General features: G+C 49.6%; 1 protein-coding gene across 1 annotated transcript in view; it reads right to left on the reverse strand.

Annotated features, from left to right (window-relative positions):
* PRKDC (protein kinase, DNA-activated, catalytic subunit) overlaps nucleotides 1-25827 on the reverse strand; it is a 150244-nt gene that overhangs the window by 45018 nt on the left and 79399 nt on the right. Inside the window, exons 41-59 of the mRNA XM_060128298.1 lie at nucleotides 24967-25174; nucleotides 21965-22143; nucleotides 20588-20756; nucleotides 20346-20411; nucleotides 19226-19298; nucleotides 18112-18260; nucleotides 16426-16560; nucleotides 16024-16143; nucleotides 14007-14150; nucleotides 12578-12729; nucleotides 11945-12076; nucleotides 10874-10985; nucleotides 8953-9077; nucleotides 8696-8845; nucleotides 7457-7630; nucleotides 6849-6947; nucleotides 5639-5846; nucleotides 3618-3807; nucleotides 2586-2804 (exon numbers count right to left, since the gene is read on the reverse strand). Coding sequence (XP_059984281.1) covers nucleotides 2586-2804; nucleotides 3618-3807; nucleotides 5639-5846; nucleotides 6849-6947; nucleotides 7457-7630; nucleotides 8696-8845; nucleotides 8953-9077; nucleotides 10874-10985; nucleotides 11945-12076; nucleotides 12578-12729; nucleotides 14007-14150; nucleotides 16024-16143; nucleotides 16426-16560; nucleotides 18112-18260; nucleotides 19226-19298; nucleotides 20346-20411; nucleotides 20588-20756; nucleotides 21965-22143; nucleotides 24967-25174 — 2804 coding nt within the window. The remainder of the gene's footprint in view (nucleotides 1-2585; nucleotides 2805-3617; nucleotides 3808-5638; nucleotides 5847-6848; nucleotides 6948-7456; nucleotides 7631-8695; nucleotides 8846-8952; nucleotides 9078-10873; nucleotides 10986-11944; nucleotides 12077-12577; nucleotides 12730-14006; nucleotides 14151-16023; nucleotides 16144-16425; nucleotides 16561-18111; nucleotides 18261-19225; nucleotides 19299-20345; nucleotides 20412-20587; nucleotides 20757-21964; nucleotides 22144-24966; nucleotides 25175-25827) is intronic.

Consider the following 25827-nt stretch of genomic DNA (forward strand, 5'->3'; position numbering starts at 1 on the left):
AGAAGATAAGGTTAAAGACATGCCCCAGAACAGAGAACGAAAAGGGTAAAAACAGGGACTTCCCTGGTGGTCCAGTGGTAAAGAATCCACCTTCCATGGCAGGGGACGCAGGTTCGATCCCTGGTCGGGGAACTAAGATCCTACATGCCGGGGCGTGGGGGGTGGGCAGCTAAGCCCACGCGCCACAGCTAGTGAGCCCACACGCCTCAACAAGAGATCCCGTGTGCCTCAACGTCCCACATGCCACAACTAAGACCCAACGCAGCCAAAATTTAAAAATAAATAAATAAATAAAATATATTTTTTAAAAAGGGTAAAAACAGAAAATTAGAAGGATAATCCATTAGGTCTGATAGTCAAACAGAATCCCAAAAAGAGAAAACTGACACTTGGAAATCATCATCAAAATCATCCACGGGAGAGGACGGAACCCTTTTCATAATGGAAAAGAACACGAAAAAGAACGCATATACATACATGTATATGCGTAACTGAATCACTCTGCTGTACAGTAGAAATTAATGCAACGTTGTAAATCAACTGTACTTCAATAAATTTTTTTTAAAAAAAATAAAATAAAATGTCTAGAGCAATGAAAAACAAAAACAAAACAAACAAACAAAATCACCCAAGCAAAAATATTCCAGAACCGGAAACAGGAGTTAGCAGCCTGAAAGGGCCTTCCTCAAGCCCAGGAAAATGGACTAAAACAGACCTGCACCTAAGGACCCTTTTGTGACGTTTCCTAAAACTGGTCTTAAAGAGAAGATCCTGAGAGCATCCCCAGAGTAAAGACCCTGTCCTCACAAAGGACCATGACAAGGCCACACCAGGCTCCTCAGAGCCCAGAGCTCTGTCCCCACAAGCACCAGTGCCTGCAAAGCAGTGAACAGCATCGCGTCACAAGAGCCACCGTGCTGACCCCTACCCTGGAAGGTCTCTGGGGAGGTGCCCCCCAGGAGGACCAGACCGAGGAAGGACAGTCCGGGGCCAGCAGCCTGGACGCAGTACTCGGAGGCTCAAGGGAGATTTCACATAGACAACAGCTGTGCAACTCAGAGGAAACTAGGGGACAAATATGTAGAAAGCCAAACATCTAAAGAAAATAGTCATGTACACAAGAAGCTGCTCCTGTAACTTTGTTTGAAATAATGAGCTAAAAGAAAAGAAAAAAAAAGGAAAGGGGAAGAAAAGAAAAAAAAAGACCCTAAATGTCCATAAACAGAGTATTGACAGTCTCTTGTATATTCATTCTACTGAATCCTATGCAATGATTTAAAATAAACTTGTGCTATGTGTATCAATATGGATAAACAATACTGAAGAAAAAGTGTGCATGTAGAAAATAGAAACATTTTATAATATTTTATAAAACATGCAGAGCAATGCCTTACTTTTTTATGAATATAGGTTATGAATAAAAGTACATAAATTATCTGTGGAAATGAGCTACACAAAATTCAGGATTGAAGATTACCTCTGGGAAGATTATGGAGGGGAGTGAAATACAATTTGGGAGAGTTTTTCTTTAGGGTTTTTTTTTTAACTGAAGTAATTGTGGCAAAAGTTAAATTTGGTAAAGCCTGGCTGTGGATACAGGGATGTCAAATATATTATTTTTATTTTGTCTATATCTGAAATATTTCATAATTATAAAAATATAAATATGAAAAGAAGTCTGTTGGTTTAGAAACCTGAATGGCTGACACCTGGCAAATAAAGTTGGTAGAAGTAAAAAAAGAAAAAGAAAATAGTCATACACTCAATACCCTGTGATAGACCATAATGGAAAAGAATATAAACAAAGAACATCTGTGTGTGTGTAAGCGAGTCACTGTGCCGTACAGCAGAGACCGGTGCAACACTGTAAATCAACTACACTTCAATAAAATAGAAAGAAAGAAAGAAAGAAAGAAAGTAGCCATTAATACCCAGGAAAAATTACTGCACAAGAAAGGAAAGCAGGCCCACGTGACCCCAGCTCAGGCGTGAACTGCTCAGGCACGTGGGTGAGCCCAGGGCTAGGGCACGCGCTTCCCACAAGTGGGTGCGGGGCGGGCGAGGGCTGGGGACGCAGAGCCAGAGAGAGTGACTGAGACCCAAAGGAAAGGGGCAATAAAAACGCCAACCGGAGCTGTAGAAGCCGCACGAGAGACCTGGCCGAGGGCGGATGCCATCGCTTCCCGCGAGTCTGGGGCGGCTGGCCTGTCTGCTGGCTCCCCGCCTGAGCCGGGGCTCCTCCCAGGGCCCCCAGCCCACCCCGTCAGCCTCCTTACCTGCCCCCGCCCCGGCCCCGAGCTGACCGCCTGTGTCCTCACTCCCCACCGCCCAGGCCTGGCCTGACCCCTCTCCACCCCACCCGGACCTCAACTCTCCGAGGCTCAGCCTCTACATCCTACCTCCTCTTGTGACCCCTAAACTTCCAGAAAGTCACTAAGCGACGGGGCTGCGCCCACTTTACTCAACCACTTTCTGGACCCCGAACCGTGCTTCCACAGTGCTGGGCGCCACGCGGGGGCCGGGACGCGGGGACAGCCACAGGCTCACGGAGGCGCGCGTTTCAACACACCTCGGCGACCGCCTACCTTTTGCTCCGTTGTCCACCTCGTCCCCTGGGAGGCGCAGCCTTTTCTTCCCAAAGTCGGGTCCCACTGACTTCGGGGCTGCCCCGCGCAACCCCTCAGGCCTCTTGTGGGCAAACAGCAAGGACGAGGACGAGGGCGAGGACTCGGTGGCGGGGGCCGAGCCGTCCCCCAGCGGGTCAATGCTGCCCCCCGTCAGCCAGTGGCAGGAGCCTCTTCCCCCTGCAAACAGGCGTGACAGGCGCGTCAGGGCAGCAGGGACACGCCGGGGACACGCCACTCGAGAGCAGAGTCCGCCGCCTGGCAGCAGCGACCAAGACGGGAGCCGGCCAGGTCCCCGCGGGAAGACCCGGGCGGCGGGCTCCCGTGTCCTCAACGTGAGAAGCGGGAGACATGTCACCTGCTCCTAAGAATGATACTGTGTCTGCGACAAGGTACTAAGGTCCGTGATTTCTAGCATCAGTGTCATAAAAGTTCCACACTAACTGTCCAAATCACTCCTATTTCTAGAACCAACAGAATGTGAAGAAATCCCATGAAGGAAAAGCACTGAAGAATTTACATAAAACCACTTGGGGATTTCACTCTACAACTTGTACTCTGCTGATCAAAGGAACCAGCTGACTCATTTGAGAAAGGAAAGTTTAATGAACTACAAACACAGTAGATGAATTTGCTTTAGCTCTGCTTTGCTTCTGAGGTAATAAGGGGTTTTAAACATGATGCACTAAACGAAACCAAAACGTATACGTACTAAGACTTTTCCTGCTTTCTCCAATCAGAAATAACCCTTTTCTTCCCTTTCTTGGCTGTGGTGGACACAGGACGGCCATCGGACTCCACGCTTCCAAGCGCCCAGCATGCCTGCTGGCTGAGCAGCCGTCCCCACCTCCACCCCCAGGACTGTCCCCACGGGACTCCTGCCCCCGCCCACCCCCCGAGTCTGCCCTCAGGAACTCAGCCCCCCTCCTCCTTCACGTCTTCTGGGGGGGCCCTGCTGCCCCGACGGCCGGCGCCCCGCGGCAGACGCGTTACCTGCACTCTGTGTGGGTGTGAAGTCGAGCTGCTGCTGGGTGGCCCGGACCTGCCCAGCCAGCCCCCGCCGAGCCGAGAGGGGCCCATCCTGCGTCCGGGTCTGGAGCGCACTCTGGGAGGCCTGGGTCTCCAGGAACATCGGAGTGAGGACCGCGCTCCGACAGCGCCAGTCGGGATCAACAGAATACTCCTGCACACAAGAGTTTCAGGTGAAGCAGTGGCCCTTCTCAGCAACACTCAAATGCTTTATTTAAAATCTAATGGTCCCATCAGCACATACGTACTATAACTTCGTGTGTCTCTGTGAGAAGTAGCTTAAGAACCTTTTCAAACTGAGTTTTAACGGAACAGTTATCTGCCAACTAGACAAGCCCATCAGTACCAGGGAGGAAAAAACCCTTTCCTACTCCTCCACACTCTGCATCCAGAGGCTCACTCCCACCCTCGGGAAACGCCTCAGCTCCTCTGAGCACCCAGCCCCCACCCGGCGCCCAGATCGCCAGGCACTGGGGACACGGGGGTGGCAGGGCGGGCTCTGCTCCAGGAGCTCTGAGTCAACGTGCAAATTGCCACCGGGGCTGCTGGGCCGAGGCGCCAACGGGCATCTAGGGGGGTGGCGGGAGGGGAGAGAGGAACAGCTACGTGGAGGCTGAAGGGACGAGGGTGCGCCGCGCGCAGGGTGACGCACAGTCGGTGTCTCAGGAAGAACGTGCGTGGATTCCAAATAACATCAGGAAGCCAGCACGCTGGTCATCAGGGCAACGCCGACCAAAGCACAGCGAGACATCACCTCGCACCTGTCAGGATGTCTGTCATCAGAAGGGGGCCCTGTGCACTGCTGTTGGGGCTGTAAGCTGGTGCAGCCACCGTGGAAAACAGTGTGGAGCTTCCTCAGGAAACTAAAAATACAACTACCATACGATCCAGCAATTCCACGCCTGTGTATTTATCCAAAGAGAACAAAAACACTAATTTGAAAAGATACAGGCACCCTAGGACTTCCCTGGTGGCACAGTGGTTAAGAATCCGCCGGCCAGTGCAGGGAACACGGGTTTGAGCCCTGGTCCGGGAAGACCCCCCATGCCGTGGAGCAACTAAGCCCGCGAGCCACAGCTACTGAGTCCATGTGCCACAACTACTGAAGCCCGCGGGCCTAGAGCCCGTGCTCCGCAACGAGACACCACCGCAATGAGAAGCCCGCGCACCACAACAAAGAGTAGGCCCCACTCACCGCAATTAGAGAAAGCCTGCGCGCGGCAACAAAGACCCAACGCAGCAAAAAAAAAAAAAAAAAAAAGATACAGGCACCCTAACGTTCATAGCAGCACTATTTACAATAGCCTAGACATGGGAACAACCTAAGGGTCCATCGCCAGATGAATGGATAAAGAAGATGTGGTGTACGTACACACACACACACACAGACACGCACACACAATGGAATACTGCTCAGCCCTGAAAAACAATGACATCCTGCCATTTGTCTACAACATGGATGGACCTTGAAGGCTACACGAAATAAGTCAGAGACAAAGACAAATACTGTATGGTCTTATTCATATGTAGAATCTGGAAAAAAAACAAACCAAGCTTATAAAAACAGAGAGCAGACTGGTGGTGGTGAGGGGTAGGGGGTGGGAGAAATGGGTAAAGGGGGTCAAAAGATACAAACCTCCAGTTATAAAAGAAGTAAGTCCTAGGGTGCAATGTACACATGGTGACTACTGTTAACAACACTGTGCTGAGTATTTGAAAGCTGCTGAGAGAGTAGAGCTTGCAAGTTCTCATCACAAGAAGAAAATGTGTAACTGGGAGGTGACGGATGTTAACTGGATTTATTGTGGTGATGACTTTGTAATACATAGAAACACCGAATCATTACCACATACACCTGAAACTAATCCAATGCTATACTTCATTTATACCTCAATTAAAGAAAAGAGAAAGGCGTTTAACACTAGTGGACAATGTCTGCTGAGCAACAGGCAGGGAAAGCTCAGATCACAGGGGTGAGAGCTCACCTGAAACTCACACTCCGACAGAGGGTGCTCGAACACGGGACTGCGGAAGTCGGGGCTCACGCTGGTCATTTCAAGCAGAAAATCTGTCGCTAAACTTAAGAAGCGCACTTCTATCTTCGGAGAATATAAGGAATTTAGGGCCAGCAAGCGGTCCAAGGTGTTTGACGGCAACCTAGTTTCATGGCTCCAGAAGTTCCGAATCATTAATCTGAAGGGCAGAGAAGAAAGAAGAGAAGGAGGCCTGTACGTGTGCCCGGCAGGGAAGGCATCTCCGGCCGCCCCCCCGCCCCCGCCAGAGCTCAACACAGGGCAACCACAGGCAAAACTGTGTCAACAGGGTAAGCTGACTTACAAACAATGTATGTGCTGAAGGGGAGAAATATTCCAAAATGTCAGCATTATTTAGCAAGAGGTGAAACTAGGTGATGTTATTCTCATCTCTCTTACCTGGGAAGTTTTCCAAGATGAGAATACAACATTAGATATATTGAAACTGAGAAAACATTGAAAGAAATTGCATATATAGTCCTTCATTGCCTTGCTAATAAGACAATTCACTCCAAAAGTCACTGCTATACAATATTCAAAACATAATATGAATATAAAATATTCAAACCATTCTGGTTAAAAACCAGATTAGGCTTTATAATTTGTGAAGGTTTAAGAAATCCAAATACAATTTTTAATGAATTAAAAATTCCAGCACAGTTAAAGGTCAGTTGTTATACAGAATCATACAAAAAAGTCTACACTGCTCCTTATGCAATGTAATGTAATTAGCCCTCGGGGAGAACAACTGTCCTCTCTCCACGTGTGATTACACTGTAGCATCCTCCAATTTCCAAGGTTTCAAACATGTCATCCGATACTGATACATACAGTGAGATCTCACTCTGGGTTAAACGGGAAACAATAACCCACTTTTTATTACAGATTTCTCATCTTGAAATGCTGTACGTCACGGCACAGTAGAGAGAGTGTGAACCCACGCCACTTTTTTAAGGCTTTTATGTTAAAGTAACGTGTCAGGATTTTTAGGTCTTAATATGATTTGAAATACATTTTTATTACACATTATGGAAGCAAGAGGCAGAGAAAACGCTGATACTGCAAATGTGCTTCCAACACCTCTGAAAGACCCCACACTGGCCAAGAACGAGACCCCCTGAGTATGCCCGCCCAGCCCAGCTGTTGCAGGAGGGGCACATACTGAAGGCCGGGATTCTCGTCGGTCAATCCTTGGATCAACACATCTTTCGCCAACTTGAATACTTCTTGGGAGTCATCATCTGCCTGGCTCTCTGGATCTCTGAGAAAAGTAACAAAACGACAAATCCATTGATGCTCCTTCTGTTGCTTTTGTTCAACCCCAAGAGCACTGTCCAGAATTGAAGAAACAAAACCTGCCTCTTCCCGCGAACTTCCAAACCCACCCTCCAGCACCTGCACCCTGACACGGGCCCTTGGTGCGGCTGGGGGAACAGGGCCACAGAGACCCCATGAGGAGTGGCGTGGTCGCAGCCCCAAAGGAGGAAACAACCCAGCAGCCCCTTTCCTTAATCTTGTCAGACTGTAAAGGGATAACTATGGAAACAAGTTACACTTTCAGCTCAACCCATAATGCCACGCTCTGAACATTTCCCACAGGTAACACAAAATCAATTAAGGTAAGGATATATTTCAATACACTAAACTTGTTTCAGTTATTAATGACATATTTTTAAATACTTTATCATTCATCTTAATCGTTCCAGACTGCTAAAGGCACCCAAACGGTCCCCCAAAGACAGCGCCGTAAACTGTCAGAGCGGAGCTCACCGGTAGTTGTCGTGAACCCACATGAGGATACTGTACATCCGCTCCCGGCACAGAGCGGAGGGGTGAGACAGGAACTCCGCCACAGGGCTCAGGAGTCCCCGGAGCTCCACGGGCTTCAATCTTGCCATCAGCTTGTAAATTATGTCCAAACACACTTTCTGTCTCTCGTCGTCTCTACGGTAAGAGGGATTTTTAAAAACACACAAATTCGACAGTTGTTATTACTAGACTTTCAGATATGACAGGTAACTTTTTCTTTTTTGTGATGTTCTGTGTTTCAAAATATGATATTAGGGCTTCCCTGGTGGCACAGTGGTTGAGAGCCCGCCTGCCAATGCAGGGGACGCGGGTCTGTGCCCCGGTCCGGGAAGATCCCACATGCCACGGAGCGGCTGGGCCCGTGAGCCATGGCCACAGAGCCTGCGCGTCCGGAGCCTGTGCTCCGCAACGGGAGAGGCCGCAACAGTGAGAGGCCCGCGTACCGCAAAAAGACAAACAAAAATATATATATTATAGGTAATACTACACTTATATAAAAATTACATTCTTGAAAATAATTATCGCGGGCTAGATTATTAAAAGTAAATTAACAACATGGTATCTTGCCTGGATCCTAGAATAGAAAAAGGGCGTCAGTGAGGAAACTGCTGAATGCAAATAAAGTCCAGCCTTGTTCACAGATATGTACTAACGTTAACTCCTTGGTTGTGACGAACTCACCGTGATTATGTAAGACGGGGAACCTGGTGAAAGGTGTGTGGGAATCCTACGTACTATCTCTTACCTTTTCTGTAAAAATAAAATTATTCCGAAATAAAAAGTTCATTTTCAAAAACCCGGCGATGTCAAACAAAATAAGCTAAACAGAAAGGATGTTATGACTTTAAAAAATGGCTTCAAGTGCTAGTCAGGCATTGGCGTGTCAGGCAGGGGGTTAAGTGCAGCCTGGGTCCTGACGGGGTGCACACCTGCTTCCTCGTGTGTCTTCCTGCTTAAATAAGCACCAGCTGAATGCTCTATACACAGCAGATACTTAGTAAGCACTGAATGGAGAAAATCAGGACACAACGACACGGTTCATCACTATGTAAAAACGTGCACACAGGCAAGACGAGAAAAGACGCAGATGCAGAGGGAACACACACCCACGTAGCGACAACCTACAAGTGCCCTGAGTGGAGGGGAACGGCTGAGCAAAGGGACGTTTTACGAGCCAGCTGCATCCGAGGACGCACTCACCTGTGCCTCATGAGCTGCGCGAAACCCCTGCTCTCTAACTGCAGGTACAGGTCCGCCCTCTCGTCTGCACGGCACAGCACCACCTCCAGGCAGAGCGTCTTCATCACGCCGTGGGCCCGCGGCAGCAGGAGAAGCACGGAGCTCATGAACCTGGGCAGCGGGCAAGGTCGGTGAGGAGAGGTGGCGCTGACCCCCGCCACCACCCCCCATAGCCCCCCGCCCCGAGGCAGGAGCAGGGAGGCGGCGCTGACCCCCACCTGTCGGCAAGAGGAGGGAAGTTCTTGGCGGCTCTGTTCAAGCACACGATAAATTTGTCCTCCGCCGTGTGCTGATGCCGCTTCAACTGCTTTACCACCATTTCACACACAGACTCCTCCAGCGTCTGAAAGATTAAGCTTTGTCTCAAATACACACCAGGTGGGAACTTCGGTTAAGTACAGCGGCACAAGGTGGAGGCCCCGGGGGGCTCTGAGCACTGGGCACCTCCAGAGGCTAGGGGGCTGTGGCCACATGCCAGGCATCAGAACGATCAAGATTATACTTCCTTCTGACACCAGAACGCTGCCAGCAAGTCATTTGAGAAGCTGAATGAAAACCAGTGACTCAACGGTGCTTAGTGTTCACGTCTCTGGTCAAACCAGTTTCAGAGAACTCGAGCTGCACGCGCCCTGCCCATCCCCCTGCACCTGCCTTCCCCCGCCACAGGTCCCCGGCTCCCCCACAGCCTGTGCCCACCAGGGAGCAAGTGCCCAGCCATAGAACACGGGACCCTGACGGCATGGAACAATGAGGGAGCACAAGGGGTGCTCGGGACCGGAGCCCACGGTCCAGGGCCCAGGCTGGTCAGTGGTCAGAACACGAGTGACCCCTACTTCTGTGTTCCACTCTGCTTTCCAAACTTCTACACTAAATCAATGATGCCATTTTATATTCAGAAAAGAACTATGTAAAACAAGAGGGTTTATCATTCCCATTAAGTTGAAATTTAAGTCATGAGAGATCAAGCCCGGACTCTGCCGTAATGTGCTCCACCCATGGTGAAAATTAAGCGTATTATGTAAACTGAAACCCACCATTAAAGGACATTAGAATCTTATCGTTACAAGATTGTGAATTTGAATACGTTTTTATTTTACAAAAATAGCTAGTAGTCCCAAAAATAAATTATAAGTGAAGTTTGATTTTCTTGGTGGGGGGAGGGCGTTCTATTTCCTTTTAGCTTAATTTAATTTTGCTAAATGTTCTAAATCCAAATAAATGCCTTACTGGTGAAATGGGCAGGGGTCCAATATACTGTGGGCGGCCTTGGTGCCCTCGGGACGCCCTGGCTTCTCCCAGGTCGCTCCTCGCCCTGGCTCCTTGCAGGAGGGGAGGGGACTGGAGACAGGAATTTGGGGACCACGAGCAAAGGCAGTTCTCAAGCCGTGAGGCCGGGGGAGCAGACACGGCAGCGAAGGAGAGGGCAGAGTGTCCTGCAGGCAGTGACAAAGGGCCGAGGACTGGTCCAGCGTGCCGTCCTGGGCAGGCTGCAACCCGGCGTCCTGTCACCATGGGGGACAGCTCTGCAGGCCCAGCATGCTAAGCCACGGGGGACAGACACACGGTAGTAAGTCACAGCCTGCCATTTCCATACACGGCCCACGCGGTTCTACGCACGTCTTCATGATAACTTATGGAGAATGTGTGCCGTGCTTAGAGACGCAACCAGGCCCTTCCCACAGTCGTGCAGAGTGGGCAGGGCAGAGATGGAGAGCCCTTCCCTGAGAAGCCCTCTCCTACCCAACAGCTACATTACGTCCAAAAGTACAAGGGGAGGGCTCTACCCGTTTACTTCGCCTGAACCACAGCAAGGCTCTACCAGGGCAGTTTCTCCAAAAGGGACTCCTGAGGCCAAGTTCAGAGGAGTGAAAGCTGCTTACATACTCATATCCTGATTTTTACAATAAAAAGAAAGTTACCACCTTTACATGCTTTGCCAAGTTTTCAAGAGTCCAAAATAAAAAAAAATCACGTCTTTTTAAAAAACTGAGCACTGTACATAGTAGGAAAGAGAGTAAAATCATAATAAATCCAGAATGCCCACTTTGGTTTCCTAGTGTAGAGGCTACAAGTATCAAGGGCCATGTCAAGTCAAAACTGAAAAACAAGTATTTATATAAAAGTGCACAACACACTCACCTTTTCTCTCCCGGTAAGGTATCGAAGAATAAGTCCCAGAACTTCTGCTGCTGCCGCGTACACCTCTTTATATTTGACAAAGGACATGTTATTGACCAAAGGTTGGAAGTATCTACGACAAATGTAGAAAGTAAGTAAGCATACCACCACCCATCCCGTTGTCTGACAGAAGCGTATCACGACTTCACTCCCCACGCCCAGAGATGAATGGCACCTGAACAGGGGGCCCAGAACACCTGTGCGGCTCCAGGTGCAGAGGCATAGAAGCTCTGACACGGCCGTGGAGGCTCGGCCTGCCGGACCTGCAGTGAAATCAGCTGCGACCTGAGATCTGACCCCGTTAGAAGTGTCTATACCACAGGAGAAGGACATGCAGAGACTCGGGGGTGGGGGGATGCTCCCCAGCCTCATGACAGCAGGACGTGAACTCAGAGAAGTCACTTGTCCAAAAAGTTAACCACTTCCCGTTGACCCTGTGTTGGGCCACACGTCCATCCGTGACACCAGGCGACTGGCGCCCCCAGTGCCGCAGAGGCTGACCCTGGAGGACCAATGAGAGAGCAAGAACTTCCAAAGAGACGGGAAACGTCGGCAGACAGGAACTCGACCAAGCAGCCAGCTCTGCACGTACCCCAGCTCCTCTCTGTGCAGTTAGGACTGTCCTGCTAAAGCCCCTCCATGTGGACCCCCCGGGCGATGAGGGGCCGGAGGCTGCAGCGGTGGCAGAGCCACAGCGAAGGGCAGCAGGGCCCGGCCACCTGCTTCGCGGTCATGACCCTGACGTGAAGCTCTCCAGAGCTCATGCTGCTTTCAGGAATCAAGGGGGAAAATGTCGCTTTAGAAAATAACAAAAAGAGCTAACACCGTGTCTGCCAAAACTGCGGGAAAAAATTACACTCATTTTTGAAAACTCACTTCCCTCATTCACTCCACTAACATATTTCTTCAAAATATTTTTAACATGGGTCTGAGTCCTTAAATTTACCAACATTAAACAATATTCCAGTCTCCAGTCCGATTCAGGTACACTCTAACCAAAAAAAAAAAACAAGCCGAAAACACGATACTTACTTTACACTTTCTATGCCACATTTTGGGTCGTATGGAGGCAAGTCATTGGCCATTACAATTCCTAATAACTGAATTCCTATGGAATTGTCTTTAGAATTAGGGTCTTTACTGGAAAACTTTTCAAACATTAACCTGAAACATGAGCATAAAGGAACAGTATAACTCGTCACACATAAGAAGCCGGAAGACAAACATAAAACTTTCTGTGGCTAATTTTCAGGGTAAGAAATACTCCTTTTCCCACCCTCTTTGTTCACACCCAGGTTACTCTGCCTTTGCAACACAGGCACTAAGTACTAATTACCATCTAATTACTGGTCCTAATCTCCCCTCGGTTGACACCTTTCGGCAGTTTTAGTTTGCCCCAGGTTGTGTCGGCAGGAATCACCCCTGGGGGGCAGTGAAGGGCAGGGTAAACCCCACACCTGCAGACGATGGCCGCCCAGAGGTGCTTCTAGTAAGGAACGCGGAGCCTGCATTCATTAGTGGCAACATTCCACCCACCTGTAGATTCCACTTCGGATCACATTCCTCCTTCTACCCATTCAAGTAATTTTCACTGTAATCATCGCGCACAACGTGCTAGGTGTAAAAGATCTTTAAACGACATTGCAAAATCTAGTAAATTTATACCTGTAAGGGATGGATAAACAATCCTTCCAGCACTCAACAAGCGTCTTTATAATTTCAAGGTTATGTCGAAACACAGCTCTTTTCTGATGAAAAACGTGTTTCATTAGAAAATGAAGCAATCGATTTGCTAACACTTCATCTTTGGGGACCCCCTAAAAAGGTATAGAAATTCTATGTAAATACGTAGCACTGCATTCTGGGAAAGCATTTTTTGACCCGAAAGTCGATTTATAAAAGAAAGCTGGCATTCAACGAGGAGTCTGCTTCATGGTTAAAGCCACCTGTGCGACTGTAACTCGAAGGCTTTACCTAGCGGGCCTCCACCCAGCAGGCGGAGAGGCCACCAGGGCCCTGCAGCACCCCTGCCCCCACCAGACACTCGTACCCTCCCCAGGGCCTCTGCTGGGACCTCCCTATGGGGAAGATGCCCCCCACCCACCCACTGCGTTCCTCCCAACCCCAGGGTCCCACCAAACTGCTGGAGCCTTTCCGCTGGGGCTCCCTCTACCATGAGATGACACCCACATCTGTGCTGGCCCCCTGACCCTTGACCGGGGAGGCTGTTCCATGGGGTACAGGGAATGGGTGTCGTGGGGAGGGAAGACGCGCTTCCTCTGGTTTCAGCCTCTTGCTCAGACTACTGCAACGAGTGGTGAAAGGTTCACTGTGACTTTCACCCTGGCTGGTGCTCTAATCAGTTATCCTGACACCTGGCAGCTCACTCTCCTAGCCCAGCTGAACGCCTGACGTCTGAATCAACCTCTTTCAATGGCTCCTCAGTTAGACTTGGTTTGCTGCGAAATGAGACGGGCACATCCCGACACAAACACGTGGGACAGCTCCGTGGACACACGTTATGTTTAATTAGGGCCATTCCAAGACATCTTTCCATGAGGACTCTGGACACTATTAGTGCTGATGTCTTTAAGCCAGCGGGCAGAGCTCCAGCACACAGACCCACACTGCGCCAGGACTGGCCGGTGCCCTTCTCCAGGGGCACCTCCTTAGCAATCTCAGCCATCACAGGCCACCGTCACACTCTGGGAGTAGGGAGGCTGGCAAGACGAATGCCAGAGGCTCATGACCTCAGTCAGAGGAGGCGTTTTCAGAACCTCACACTCAGGGTCTACAGACGTTTATTTTACACGTACTTTTAATAAACCAATGATCAGTTTTCCAAGTTCCTAGCAAGTTAAAGCAATGAGCAAAACAGCACAAATACCTGATAGCTTAAAACTAAAAGCAAGGCTGGAGGAATTAACGAAAGCAGACCAAACAAGACACAACTGAGGCAGTAAAACGAAGCCGCCTGGGACAGCAGCAGCACAGACGGGCATGACCCAGGCTGGAAACACCGAGGACGGACAGGAGCCTGGATCACGCCCAGCGCTGCTCTGGGAGAGGACACCAAAGACGCATCTGCTCTCACCACAGGAGTTGCTACTCCCGTCCATGAAAGAACCGTGGCCACGATCTCAACCACCATGTAGTGGATCCCGCCCCCAACGTTGTTTTCAGAGACCACCAGCTGCAGCAGGGGGCCAATCCAGTGCTTCGCGTGAGGCCGGAAGACCTAGGTGAGAGTTCAAAGGTCACATGTCACAGGAATGCCCTGAGTAACCAAGATGTGAGTTCAGGAACATCATTCTACGTTACGACTCGACCTAAATTCAAAACAGGTGTAAATGCCAACAAGTATGCTGCTTAATTTGATTAGATTCTCAGCTGAAGTCTTTCCTCATGGGTCCTGAAACCACAGCTCAAAGGAAATGGATTCTTATAGATCTGCTCTTTGCTTAAAACCCTTCTGCTATACCTACGCTCGGAGAAATAAAAACGAAGGCATTCTACACCAACCTCTCCCCATCTGAGCAACATGCAGCCCTGGAGGATCCTACTTTTACCGGCTGCAAATGCACAGGGTAAATTAGAAAGGAGAATATAAAAATTAGGTGCATGAGGCTAATTTGTTTTTTCATTTCTTCCCATGCTGTAGAAGTCGTTCTGCTACATCCTACACACGCCCAAGATCTCTGAGATCCTAAGCGTCTCCATACACTCAATTCCATTTAATCTATTTCAGAAATTGCAGACTGAAGCGTAACTCAGACTAGCAACCTTCTTCCCCTCTACCACCTTCTTTTTCCAAATGTTTTCTCATCTCCTCTCACAGCTTAAATCTGTGTGGTCGCAAATTGTTTCTGCTCATGTACTCCATAGGTGTAAAAAAAGTTTACACTCTCCACGTATGTCTACTGGCTTATTTATAAATTTAAAATATAAACTTCTTTCCTATATTATTAAACTGTAAGAAAAGGACAAATTTAAGGCTCAAGCTTTAAAAACAGCTGTAAACACAAGTTCTCATCTTTCGTTCCACAGGACAATAGGCCCCCGCCGGTCCCGAGCTCTGGGAGTGTGCGATGCTGCAGCGCCACCTGCAGTGATCCCAGAGGCACCCCATGCCACACGCGTAAGCACAGCCTAGCAGCCCCCTTATCGAACCAAAAACCAGACACCAGCTCCCTTCTGCCAGCCATCAAGTCAGCACCTACAGCAGCACCAGCTGGAAATCATGTGTGAACCCCAAGTACTGTGGGCTGAACTGTGAGCCCCAAAAGGATGCCGAGGTCCTACTAACTCCCCGTATCTGTAAATGTGACCTTATTTAGAAACGGGGTCTTGGAAGATCGTCGAGTTAAAAAGAAAGTCATCAGGGTGGGCCTTAACCCTAAGTAACAGCGTCTTTATGAAAAGGAAACTTTTACACATGAGGCAGGTGTGCACACCGAGGGAGAATTCTCGACCACCCCCAGGCCAAGAGAGGCCCGCAGCCCCCGCGGCTGGGAGAGGCCCAGTCACAGCTTCAGCAGCAACCACCCAGCCGACACCCTGGCCTTGGGCTTCTGGCTCCAGGGCAAATGGGCTCATGGTTTCTGTTGCCTGAGCCCCGCAGCTAGAAATCAAGTGTGACCCTGAGGGAGGGGCCCTGCTGCAGCCCCAGGCCAGGCCTCTTCTCCGCTGGAGGGCCTTGAGGGCCTTGCCGTCTGCTGCCTGGGAGGGCCCTCCTCCCAGCCCCCTTCAGCGGCTCCCTCTGCCTTTGCACAGCCCCCTCTCCAACGGATAAACACAGCAATGATATGCGTTACCGGGAATCTTTCCCCACTTTCTTTGCTGCTGTAAACCAGGAACGCTGGCAGCCATAAGAAAACTGCCAACACATATACTTCCTAACACAGGTCACTTCTAACTCGAAAGAAGTTAATTTACGTGTTTTACAAGAAAATGATAGAAGAATGATGCTGCGCAAATAACACAAGTTGGCAAACTGATTCAGAGGATAACGCCATGCTCTGACCCTTTACATCTTTCTTCACTGTGGGTATTTTTTTTAAGTAGATGCATGTAATTGCAAAGAATTTTTAAAGAAATCATAAATTACTTACTTCCTCTGTATTAATAACAAGCTTGGCTAAGAAGAGACGGATATTTAATGATACTGATGGATTTCCTAGTTTGTCGTGAAGAAATTTCATCCATGGAGGAAGACTTCTTGGCACTGAACCCTGAAATAATACACTCAAAATTACTTCAGTAAAAAAAAAAAAAAAAAAAAAATTACTTCAGTAAGGAAGTGGAACCAAACAGCTTCGTATTTTGACACTATGAGACAACAATGACAGGGCAGGAGACGAGTGACAAGACATCACGTGTCTGAGACGGAACCCGGTTTAGGCTTCGATGTGAACCGCTCGCTCTCAGCGTGACAGGGCGAGCAGCGGTGAGCGAGACCGGGAAGATCAGTGCGCCTGCGAACCCACACTGCAGCCCCAGCTCAGCCCAGGCACCTCTTCTGGCCGAGTGGCCTGCAGCCTCTGCATGTGCCGGACCAGGGCCGCCATGGGGGCCATGCACTCGTGCCGATTTAGCTCGTCCATCTCCAGCTCCAGCACGTCGCCTGGGACCTCGGGGTCTGGACGCTCCTGGGGAGGGAGAGGCCGGTGAGGTGGCGGCCCACAGCGCGCTGCTCCGAGAAGAGCTCTCACGCAGGGGACCTCACGTCTCTGCGTGTCCTCAGGAAGTACCCCATCCCGCCGCCCCCGGCCACACTGGCTCTCCTCCAGGCTCGCACTCAGGTCAGGGTGTCACTGCGGACACTGCTGCTTCAGACCAAGTTCAGTTGTGTGCGTCCCGGCGGGCCCAGACCCTCTACATCTTGAGAGCCGCAGCCTGCATCATTCTTCCTTGCCACTTTATGTAGGAAGCAGAGCTACTGAAGTAGAATTATAGAATAAATTTTTACCGATTTTTCTCAGTACTTTGAAAAACTTTGTAAACTCCTTAATTTGCCCTAAAATTTCAATCAATAATAGAACAAAACTTTTAAAACATTCTTGATCCTTTTTAAGAAAAAAGAGCAGGAATAATCATTTTATAAGTGTGATGCTGAACTGAGGTTTTACATACACGTATGGTGTATTTCACACACACACAACGGATCTGGGTGGTTCCTAGCACAGATCGCTTCCAGGAAAGAACAGCGTAAGAAACGCTGAGAGCACAGTTTGGATAAAGGTCGGCCTAGGCTACTAAATGCTTGTGGAGAGTGGGCAGAAAAAGGAATAAAAAAGGCCCTAGTGAATTCCGTCATTCTGTCTGCCCTGGTGGCAGTAACTACTCCAGAACATCTCCCAAGACGGACAGCCCCGGACACGTACTCCTCTCACAACCTCCGTGCCCGTGGTGTCTGGCCCCAGGCGATGGGTAACGTCTACAAACTGGGGCAGGAGAGAGAGGCGGGGTGTCACGGGTTAGTGACAGCAGGCTCACTCAGCACCTAACAGTAACCGACACACAACCAGGGTCACGGGAGATGAGAGAGACAGGCGCACCCAGCAAGCCCCCCGGAGAGGCGGGAAAGGAGTGCGTGGCACGGACGGCCGTACCTGGGCCCACTCAGCACGTGGGTGGCCAGAGCCGCCGCCACGCGAGGGGCCGCTCACGGGGCAGGCCGCCTGCAGAGCTGGCATGGGGCAGGGGGTGGGAGGCGGGGTGGGGCGGGGGGAGGGTTCCCTCTGAAACAATGACCAGCGTGAGGTCAGCCCAAGCTAGAAACGGAGCGCTGTGCCGGAAAAGCGGCTCTGTGAGCTGTGGACGACCCCGCGAGCTGCTGGACCCCGGAAGAGAGACTGAGCTCAACCTCTCAAAGCAGCCGTCAGACCCAGTGCACCCCCTGCCCGTCACCAGAGCCCACCCTTCAGGGAGGAGGCTCTGCTCAGGCCGGGGCACTGACAGCAAACACCCCTCCCGGGGGCGGGGGGGAACGGACAACCGTCAGCCAGCGCGGTCAGCTCTCTCGGGAGGGCCTCACGCAGCTCTGATGCAAACACTGACCTGACCGCGGGAGGAGCCCGGCTAACATGAACCCGCCCTGCATGCTGGCGGGGTCAGACGCTGAACCCCAGGACGAGAGGCCGGCGTCCTGCCGCCCCGAGGCTCCCCTTGCCCCCCAGACAACAATGTTCAGTAATCACCCGTCTCCAGAAACGGCCGGCGGTGGACTGAGGGTCTTGGGAGCCATACGAGTAGCTCTGAACTCCAGTACAAAAGTCGAACTGACTCATCTCCTCACTCAGACTACTGTCTGCCAGATACGACAAGGAAGACATATAACACGGGCCGCCTGAAGCAAAAAGAGAAGGAACTACATTTACTCAAACTAGTAAGAAATGGGTTTCTCTACGCTGAAGTGATACCCGGATACCTGCACCGAAGGCGTTCATCAAACCTGCGGCTCTCACTCACCACCCGGATCCACAAGCAAAAAGAGCCTGGGGGGACCTCCTTGCACTCTGTCCCCACTGAGCAGTTACTCTCTGCGGCAAACCAAGGCATGAAGTCGAACTAGATCCAGTTTTTGGATGTGATGCTAACAGAACTTCTTGCACTGAAAACTTTGATGATGTACACTCTGCCCATAAAGCCTAACGTAAACGCTGCAAGAGATACTGCTGAGAACTAACTAATTCAAAGTATGTAAGGGACTTAACTGGTCCAGATTTTATCCTCAAATCAAGAAGAAAAAAAAGCTATGAAGAAGATTAAGCAAAAAATTGAAACTAGGAGCGTGTGGAGGGAGAGAGAGTTGATTCTAAACAGGGAGGCTAGGAGAACTTCCTTCAGAGGAAGGGGCCACGCTGGCCTCTGGGGCCGAGATTAGTCCACCTAGGGGAACAGCACAGCAAACGCCCTGGGGCGCAGGGAGCAGACATGGGTATAGCGGGGAGGTGGGAGCCGATGGGAGGTTTGGAGGAGAGGAGGGGCAGGATGGGACTGTACTTTCACACAGGGTTCTGAAAGTATCTAAATAACACACAAACATAATCCAAAAACAAGCAAATAAATGCAGGTCAATCTTGCTTTTGTTAAAAAAGCGTACCACATCTGAGCCCCCTCTGGCCACCTCGAGATGTTTCTGTGCTGTTAAAGTTTAACTAACTGCATTTCTTTCAAAGTACAATTCCATTTGCCACTTGAAAATAAAAATTTTCAAATTCAGTTTCAACGTTGGGGTATTTAAAGTATTGTCTATTTATATAACAAATACCAACTACTGGAATCTTTTTCATCATTTTAAAAACGTCCTACCTGGGTCCCCATTTGCTGCTTCCCTGGCTTCTCTCCTAATTTCAATGTACCTCTTCTTTCTTTCCATAGGAACCTATTAGGCAAAAACAGACAATTTAAGATTTCTTAGAATCGTGGTCACATATTTTCTATTTTAGTAGCAATTTGGCAAAAATCACAAATATTAACTTTTAAGCAAAAACTTTAACCAAACTTAAAAGCACTGAAAACCCCCTACAAAGACAGGCAGGCGCCCTTCAGGAAGGCCCCCCACCCCAGCCGGGTGCCAGGAGCTGGTGCCCCCCTCGGGCTCTGGGACCCGCGTGGGCTGCACTCCTCCAGCCACAGGCCTGGGGACCCGCCGTCTGCACTTATGAGCCTCAGCTCCCTGGACTGCACAGTCATAACAGGTCACAGCACCTCACGGCTGCGGTGGAGTTCACAAGTAATGCACGGTTAAGTGTCTGAAGGCTTAACGGACGTGTGTGTTTATTATTTCATGTCTTTAGTTCTTTGAACACAGGCCTAGAAAGAACTTCCCAGTCTTGTTCCAAAAGGGCTCAAGGCGGGAAGCAAGCACTGGCCTGAACCTGTGAGCCACCAGGCAGATTACGAGGGGCGGAGGCCAGAACACCAGCCCGCCCCCCAGGCCCTGCTCGCTCTGCCCACCCTCCCGCCCACCGGGCTGTGAAAGGCTGCTGCCCCCCAGCCTCTGCTGAGCTCGACTGAGCCTGAGCTTGGCTCCTTTGCCAGAGCATCTTCCCCGCAAGACGTCTGCTCCCGGCGCCCGAGATGTGCCGACCCTCCCACCAGGGCCCCTAGGGCCTAACCCTGTATCGGGGTGGATCTCAACATCACTGACCAGAGGAACTTCAGAAAACAACTTCAGGGATGTGTCCTAAGAGCTCCTTTCAGTGGCATTTTCTCTCCTTTACAAGTTGAGGGAAAACCCGAGTCATGACCAATTTTTTGTAGTTGCCTGAGATTGTATCTCCGGTCAAACTGTAAGAAGCTGCCAGTGTTTACAGTGTACAGCAGGCTTGAGTACTGGGCAGTTAATGTTCAGCGCAATGTGTGCGTTTCTCTATAAGCATTTGCTAAGTGTTCGTAGCCTGGAAACACCACGAAAACTTTCACTCACCTCCACTTCTATGGGAAACGTGTAGCCGCGCTTCAGGTCTATCAGATTTTCAAAAATGAGCAAGTTCTGTGAATGCAAAGCCCCACATGAAGATGCCTGAGTGCCAGGTGGTGATGCCAGGCGCTGACGCCACCCTGGGGTCCCGCCCTCCGCGTCCGCATGCAGGGCTGGAGAAGCATACCCACCGCGGCTCGGGGGGCGCAGACCCCGGGCAGCCCGGCCGGCAGTCGGGAGGGGCCTACCTTCTCCGGCTTCTCACTGAACAGGAAGCCCTGGTAAAACTTGAGCTCGGTGAAGACACAGCGGATGGCGGCGATGGCGCAGTTGTAGGCGGCACAGTGGTACAGCCGCCTGCGCTCCAGCAGCTGGGCCTCCCCTGCCATGTTCTCCGTGAAGGCGTCGTGGCACAGCCTGCGGGCAGCCGGGCGAGTGTCAGTCCATCCAGGGGGGTGAGCCGGCCCCACGGGCGCCCACACCCACACCTACCGGGGCTGCAACAAGCCGGGTGGGCAGCGGCCCAGCCTGAGGGGCAGGAAGGGCTCTACCAGGCGGGGCCTGAACTGACCCTGGGGAAGCAGCATACGGGCACTGTGAGGGCATGGAGGGGTAGCAGCGGCGGAGGCAGGGGTGGCTGCCACACCCAGGAGCCCGGTCTCGCCCTGCCAGCTGCGGCCAGCCACCGTGAGCACGCGAGCACGGTGCAGTCAGAACACGGCCACCCCACATCTACGCTGCTGCCAGCTGCTCCACGGGGCCCAGGAAGCCGGGGCAGTTACCGCCCAGCCCTCGAGGGGAGAAGCCTGCCGGCCCCTGCTACTAGGACGCGGTCCCTTTGAAGGGCTTCAGGCTGGGAAACAAAACAGTCAGGTTCCTGTAACATATGGACGGTCACTCTGGCAGCAGGGCTGAGAGCGGCAGGCCTCGGGGTAGGGAGACTTACTACGCAGGAGGCCACTGAGGCGCTTCACCAGCAACCCCAGTGCCACACGAGCCACTGGTTCCAGGAGCCCCGCGGACATAATCCACCAGCTCTGGGGCCGGCAGGGTGTGTGCAGAGGTTGAAGAGATTCAGAAGGAAAAATAACACGACCCCCAAGACGCTCATGGTGACAACGTCATCCACTGAGGAGGACATGCGAGGAGAGGGTCGGAGGGGCTGAAGGTGAGCCTGCAGAGACCTGGCACGCCGGTGCCCAACACTCAGAGGAGCCTCAGCAGAAGGCCGGCTTCGGAGGAAATGGATCTGACTACTCTGTGCGTTACGAAACGTCTGCTTAGAAGTATGTGACACTCCTTTAATTTTGAATGACAGAAAAAATAAAATACACTAAATCCCTCCTTACTGTGAATCATACCACTAGAAACATATCAAGCTGTTGAGGGAGAAAAGACAGTAGGAAAAAACAGTACAAGAAAAAGCTTTACTCTGCATAGAAGATGTGTCTAGGATAGAACGTTACCCAATAACATGCTGAATTAACGTCCATCTAAGTAGTCTGTACATAGGAAAACTATAAAAATTCGTTTAAACATTTATTCACATTATATACATGCGTAAAAACATACGCATCACAGATATTAACAAATTAAATACAATCCGAAATTAAGTAAACCCTTACTTGATGAGGGTCTTTGTAAGCTCATTTCCTTCTGGGACACGCGAGCCGTGGAACGCCTGATTAATTTTAGATTCCTTGGAGTGAACATCACCTTTCGGAAGACGAGAGTACATCACATCGAGCAGCTTATAGTAGCCCATCTTCTTGGTGATTTGAGTATCAAAGGAAGATTCATTCAGCTAAGAAAAGATAACATGAAAAGTATTTTACTGACTAAATGAAATTTAATACTCAACGCCCTTTACATTGAAAATAATTTTAACAAAGATGTTAAACCACTTCAACAAGAGGTAGCCCAAGAGCTAAAACGTGGATGTAAGTGTTGATGTGTTCTATTTAGTGTGGCAGCAAGTACCGACTTCATCTCAGTGAAACTCATTTGGGACTTCTGGCCTCCAAAGCTGTGAGAGGATAAACTTGTGCTCTAGGCCACCAAGCTTATGGTGATTTATTACGGCAGGTTAAGGAAACTAATACACATTTTGGTACCAAGAGCTGGAGCTCTACTGCAACAAATGAAAAAAATACGTTAAGTGGCTTTGGAATTGAGCAGAGGGTAGAGGTAGAAAAAATTTTTGCCATGCATGACAGAAAAGGCCTAGCTTGCCCTGTAGAGACCACTGTTAGGAAATATCGACATTAAAGGCACTGCTGGCGAGGACTCAGAAGGAAGTGAACAGAAAGCCAATGTTGTCTTAGGGAATGCCCGTCACCATAAACATATTTTTATTAGAAATATGGACATTAAAGTAGTTGCTGGTGAGGTCTCAAAAGGAAATAAGTACCAGATTTTTGGAAACTGGAGGACAGAGGATCCTTGTTAGGCAGCTAACAAGAAAACTTAGCTGAACAGTGTTCTGAAGTTGTGCAGAAAGCAGAACTTGCAGGCTGTGCACTTGAATACTGAGCTGAGAGGATTTCCAAGTAAATTTGCTGGAGGTACTGCCTGGCTTCTCCTTTGCCGCTTATAATAGAATGTGAGGTGTGAGAAATTACTTGAGACAAAAACAGTCAAGCAAAAAGAACCAGAACTTGATGACCTGGGAAGTTCTCAGCCCGTGCAGACTGCAGAAGACGCTAGCGTCAGGAGACTGGCTGCTGGGAAAGCATGCTTCGGCGAGAAGCCTGAGGGCATGGCTGAAGAAACGAAGCCTGTGGCTCACGGCTGCGCTCGGCCACCTCACAGAAGCCACACACAGGGAAGGGACTCTCCTATCTCACAGAGGGACCCTCCAGAATAAGCATGAAAGAGACAGAAGGTTTCTGAGAATGTTACACCAGATGGACTGAAAGGGACAGAGACAAAATGAAACGGAAAAAAGGATGTTGTACTCCCCAAATTCTACAGGCAACAAACAGACAAAGCTACTCAGCTGCAAACACCTGCTAACCTTCAAGAAAAAAGAAGAATGACTCCAAGGATGGAGTCTCTGCCCAGAAGGCAGAGCACCAGGCCACAGAGCATTATTCCCAGGTCTTGAAACCTAATGGATTTGCCCAGCCGGATTTTAAACTTGCTTTGGAAAACAGACTCCTTCCTTCCATTTCTCCTACTTGGAACAGGAATGTCTATAATTACCATCCTATGCCTGTCCCACCACTGTGTTTTGGAAGCAAATAATCTGTTTTCTAGTTTCACAGGTCCAAAAATGGAGCGAGGTTGGCCCCAAGATGGATCACACCCAAAACCTACCCATATCTGGTTTATATGATTTAGATGATGAGATTTGGGACTTTGTGCTAATAATATTTAGATGAGGTTTTGGACTTATAAGTTGATGTTGTAATGGGTTTAGACTGTGTCAGGCTGAATAAAGCCCCAAAAAGATACCCACATTCCAATGCCTCAGACCTGTGACTGTTACCTTGTACAACAGAAGGGATGAGACAGGTGAAATGAAGCAAAGGATCCTGAGAAGATTATCCAAGTGGGCCCGAAATGCAATCACATTTACAGGCAGGAGGCAGAGAGAGATTAGACAGAACTGCGGAAGCTGGAAGCACCTAAATGTCCATCGACAGAGGAGTGGATAGAGAAGTTGAAGCTGTGGTGCACAGATACGATGGAATACTACTCAGCCATGAAAAGAATGAAATAATGCCATTTGCAGCAACACGGATGGACCCAGACATAATCATACTAAGTGAAGTCAGACAAAGACAAACACCATATGTATCACTTATATGTGGAATCTAAAGTATGACACAAATGAACTTAGTTACAAATCAGAAACAGACTCACAGGCACAGAGAACAGACTGGTGGTTACCAAGGGGGAGGGGAGGCGGAGCGGATAAACTGGGAGTTTGGGATTAGCAGATACAAACCACTACACATACAACAGATAAACAACAAGGACCTACTGTATAGCACAGGAAACATTCAGTACCTTGCAATAAACCATAATGGAAAAGAATTTGAAAAAGAACAGACACATGTACATGTATAACTGAAACACTTTGGTGTGCACCTGAAACTAACACAACACTGTAAGTCAACTACACTTCAATAAAAGAAGAAAAATGGCGGACTGTTTAAAACAGAAGAGGAGGACGATGAAGCCAAGTGACCTGAGAAGCACGGGAGGGGGCACCGTGGCCACGAGCCGAGGGGTGCTGGTGCCTCTGGAGGCTGTTGGCAGGGTGAGCAGTCTCCTCCCCAGAGCCTCCGGAGCAAGTGCAGCCCCAGGAAACGGTTTCTCATTTCTGGTCTCCAGAGAAGATACAGATTTTCTGATTTCTATTTCTATTCAGGTTCTGATTTCTATTTCTCCAGAGAAAATAAAGGCCTGTGGCTCTAAGCCACATCTGTGGTCCCCTGTGACAGCAGCCTGAGGAAACTAACGCAGACATCACGTGCCTGCAGGCTGAGGCCAGGACATGGAGGGGACGCTCCCTGAGCTGCAGACGCCCCTGACTGAACACATGGCAGTTTCTAATGACACGGACCATGGAGACCTGTCAACTCTAATTAACATTCAATTTAACAACAGACTACGATACCTTTATAAATCTGGACTTCAACACATCAATGGCATCCACCACAATGCTGCTAAAGAAGTCTCTCAAAGCACTCAAGTCACAGTGCCACAACAGAGTGAGGAGAACGCGGTCCACAGTCGCTTGGCGGGTGACGCTGGGAAGGAGGTCATCCCTCCTGAACATCCCGTACACACTATCCAGAAGCCCTAACTGCGTTGCACATGAACTCCTAAGAAAAAGAGAAAGTTACATGCACATTCAGGCTTACAACAAATATTTCATGACGGCCTACTACATTCCAAGCAAAGTGGACACCAATGACTATGAATCAGAAAAATACCTTTAAAGATCATATGTATAAAAACCAGGAAATACAAGAAGCATTTATACATAGGTCATGTTATTTTACTCATCCCCAGAAATCCTCATGCCTATTTAGACATTAGGAAAAAGAATTTTTTTCATTTACTTTCAATATGGTCTTTCTGGAAGGCTTTGGAAGAGACTCAGCCTCGACACCATCATGTATCCCAGAACCTGAAACTCATGAATCCTGATCAGACAATTCCAGCCTCTTCCTCAGTAATGAACCACCATTCCTACTTGCCAGGCAGAGAGAATTCAGCTGGCCCTTTGTTTTCTCAACTGGGTAACACGGTATATGAATGATCACCTATACGATTCCATCTATACATCTATTAATTAAGAATAGCGTTAGCTTCCCCGCCTATAAAAATAAGAGGTTAGGACTGAATGATCATTAAAATCCTTTCCAGTTCTAAAATCTCGATGCTCAGAAGTTAGTTATGACCCAGAGCAAAAATACTGGATTTGAACGTCATTCAGTCACAAAAATTTGAGGTTGCAGGACACCCGTAGATC

The sequence above is a fragment of the Lagenorhynchus albirostris genome, chromosome 17, assembly GCF_949774975.1.
Source record: "Lagenorhynchus albirostris chromosome 17, mLagAlb1.1, whole genome shotgun sequence".
Classification (NCBI taxonomy): domain Eukaryota; kingdom Metazoa; phylum Chordata; class Mammalia; order Artiodactyla; family Delphinidae; genus Lagenorhynchus; species Lagenorhynchus albirostris.